The sequence below is a fragment of the Telmatherina bonti genome (genome assembly GCF_933228915.1).
Source record: "Telmatherina bonti genome assembly, chromosome: 12".
Classification (NCBI taxonomy): Eukaryota; Metazoa; Chordata; class Actinopteri; order Atheriniformes; family Telmatherinidae; genus Telmatherina; species Telmatherina bonti.
Genome location: NC_136610.1, coordinates 19,281,790 through 19,284,465, shown reverse-complemented (window position 1 = coordinate 19,284,465; position 2,676 = coordinate 19,281,790). Strand labels below are relative to the sequence as shown.

Genomic DNA, 2,676 nt, shown 5'->3' with positions numbered 1-2,676 from the left:
TAGTATCTAAGACATTGTTAAAGTTTTGTTGTCAAGTGGAAGCATCTGCTTTCAGTCCGAATAAATGGTTAGCGTGTTAAAGAGGGAGGGGCTGCATAGAGAATGCCCACATGGCTGCACATGGGAACTCTGCGGGAGACATACAGTTGTCTGCCTGATGGGTGACAGACTCTGACAAGTTGTGCTGACAGTGATGGATGAGTGAAACTGAATGACAGACTGCTGTTTCTCAAAAGAAAATGTTCCAGCATTCCACTACTGTGATCTCCCACAGCACTTCCCACACAAATAAATAAATTAAAAAAAAAACCTCTCAGCTGTTGTATATGACCGGAGTGATGATCAAGGGAGCTGAATTTTTACCTCCATCATTTGAACAGGGGCTGAAAAATGGAAAGAGCCTCTCAGTGAAGACACATCCAGTGAAGGAGAAGATGCAAGCCCTCAAATCTGCATCATAAAAGGAAACCTCCCCACCCTCGTAATCCACAAAAACCCCAACCTTTCGAGGCATTTCTCTCAGGTGTAGTTTTATGGCAGGACCCGCATTAGCTGTGAACTCATTTCCTTTTCGCAGCCATAAGGTCCAATACCCATTCTTCGGGCTCAGCCTTATATCTCCTTTCCTGTTGATGGACTCACTTGCAACTCCTAAATCCCACTGGGTCTTGTCATTTACCTGGACCTCATAGTAAAATCTTCCTGAAGAGAACCCTTCCTTTGCCAAGACATTAAGGACTTGATCAAACCTTTCTGGCTTCTTCCTGACTTGTCTCTTGTGTTTTCCATATGCAACTTGCTTTCCATCTTCAGAGACGATAAGCAAAGGATTTGCTGTGTCAGGATCAAGCATCACATCTACAGCGTAGCGCTGCTTTTCTTTAAAGGTAGGATCACACAGGGCATCTATTTCTTGTACAATCGTTGTCTCCAGCTTGACCATGGCCTCTTGAATTCTGAACTGGTCACAGTTGAGTGTCACATCAGACCAGTCTTTCACCTTGGGTGAAGAAATCCTCAGAGACAGGAAATTCTCAAGGAATGCAAAGTGATCATCTGTGATGAAAACTTCTTTGAGCTCCAGGTTTTTAAGTTTGATTTGCATAAGTTCTTCATCCAGTTCATTAAGGAAGCCTTTTGCCTCATTTTCAATTTGGTTTAGTTTCATCTTGATCACTTCAGTCATCTCGTTTTGGCTTCTCTTTATGTAATCCACCATTGCACTCATCACACGGTTGCTGCACGACAGCGCTTCCTCTGCATTATTTCTGCTCGCCTCCACTAAGTGTTGAATCTCAAGGATTTTTTGCTGACGAGCCTGGATCAACTTATCCATGCCTGCCTGTTCTATTCCCAACTTCCTCATTTGAGCCTCCTCCTCCAGACTCACTACCTTATGAGTCTTATGGTCTTCATTTTTACAGGACTCACATATGAACATTTGATCTGCTTCGCAGAACATCTCCAAATGTTCATCGTGAGTTTTGCATATCCTACTCTCCATGTTCTTAACTGGGGGGATCAGCTTGTGTTTCTTTAAGGCAGAAATCTTCTGATGAGGCTCCAAATGAGTTGGACAGTAGGATGTGAAACACACTAAGCAGGACTTCAAGGCTGTCAGCTTCGGCTTTGTGCATAGATCACAGAATACTTTCCCACTTTCTGCTTGATCAGGAGTATTAGAAGACTTCTCCACTGTGTTCCTGAACTTTTCTGCCATATCAGCAATGAAAATGTTAACCCGAAGCATTGGTTTCGGGTAAAACTCCTCCATGCACAGTGGACACTTAAATAAAGTATCACAGTTAGTCCAGTGCTTTGAAATGCAATCAAGGCAGAAGGTGTGTCCACAAGGAATCGAAACAGGTTTAGTGAACACACCCAGACAGATGGAACACAGAAAGTCATCGATCATTTGATCCAGGGCTGAAGCCATAACTACAAAACACATTAAAACAACAGAAAGTTAGAACGATGCCAGGTAAGTCAAAGGTCATATTTTGCTAAAATCATTAATATAAATAAGTTAAAAAGAATAGAAAAGTTGGAAAACTGCAACATTACCTGCTGTTTTAAAACTCCACCAAAACTTTCAGTTAAACCATTTCCGTCTCTGTTTACTTTCAGTTTTAGCAGTGACATCAGAGGGCCCTCCCATTTCTTCATCTGTCCTGAAAAAGTTAACCCATTACAGGCGCCATGCACACGCAACCAGCAGCTGTGTTTTCTTTCTGTTCCTTTTCTCTACCTCCAGTTGAGCTTTGTTACAACCATAAAATGTGTCCCGGATCTTGACTTCAAAGTCTTGAACATGCGATGATTCAATCTGGTGGAGCATTATTCTTGCTTTTCTTTGATTGTTGATGTATTTTAGTCCATTATAAATCCCTTTCATGTATGTTAAGCACCGATAGAATTAAAAGTTGTGAGACAGCACACCATGACAAACAGCTTTGCATGTGTGTGTATTTTCCCAACATGCACAACCTCAGCATGCACACAAGAAAGTGAAAGATGTGGTCATCCAGTTCGCCCTTCTTGATCTTTGAGGCGGGGGGTAGGAGTGGGGGGTGCTTTATGTGTGACTCACCAATGTCCTATTTTTTGGTTTTGTTTAAGTTGGCAGGAAATAAATGGCAAATATTTAAAGATCAAATAACAATATGAAAAAATGTT

At 41.8% G+C, this 2,676-nt stretch overlaps 1 protein-coding gene across 1 annotated transcript; it reads right to left on the bottom strand.

Annotated features, from left to right (window-relative positions):
* Positions 1 to 313: 313 nt before the first annotated feature.
* On the bottom strand, positions 314 to 1,936 carry LOC306763289 (E3 ubiquitin-protein ligase TRIM21-like; the record flags this gene model as incomplete). Its single annotated transcript, XM_079250071.1, has 1 exon — positions 314 to 1,936. One exon carries the CDS (start codon positions 1,934 to 1,936, stop codon positions 314 to 316), a length of 1,623 nt encoding a protein of 540 aa, XP_079106197.1.
* Positions 1,937 to 2,676: the final 740 nt, after the last annotated feature.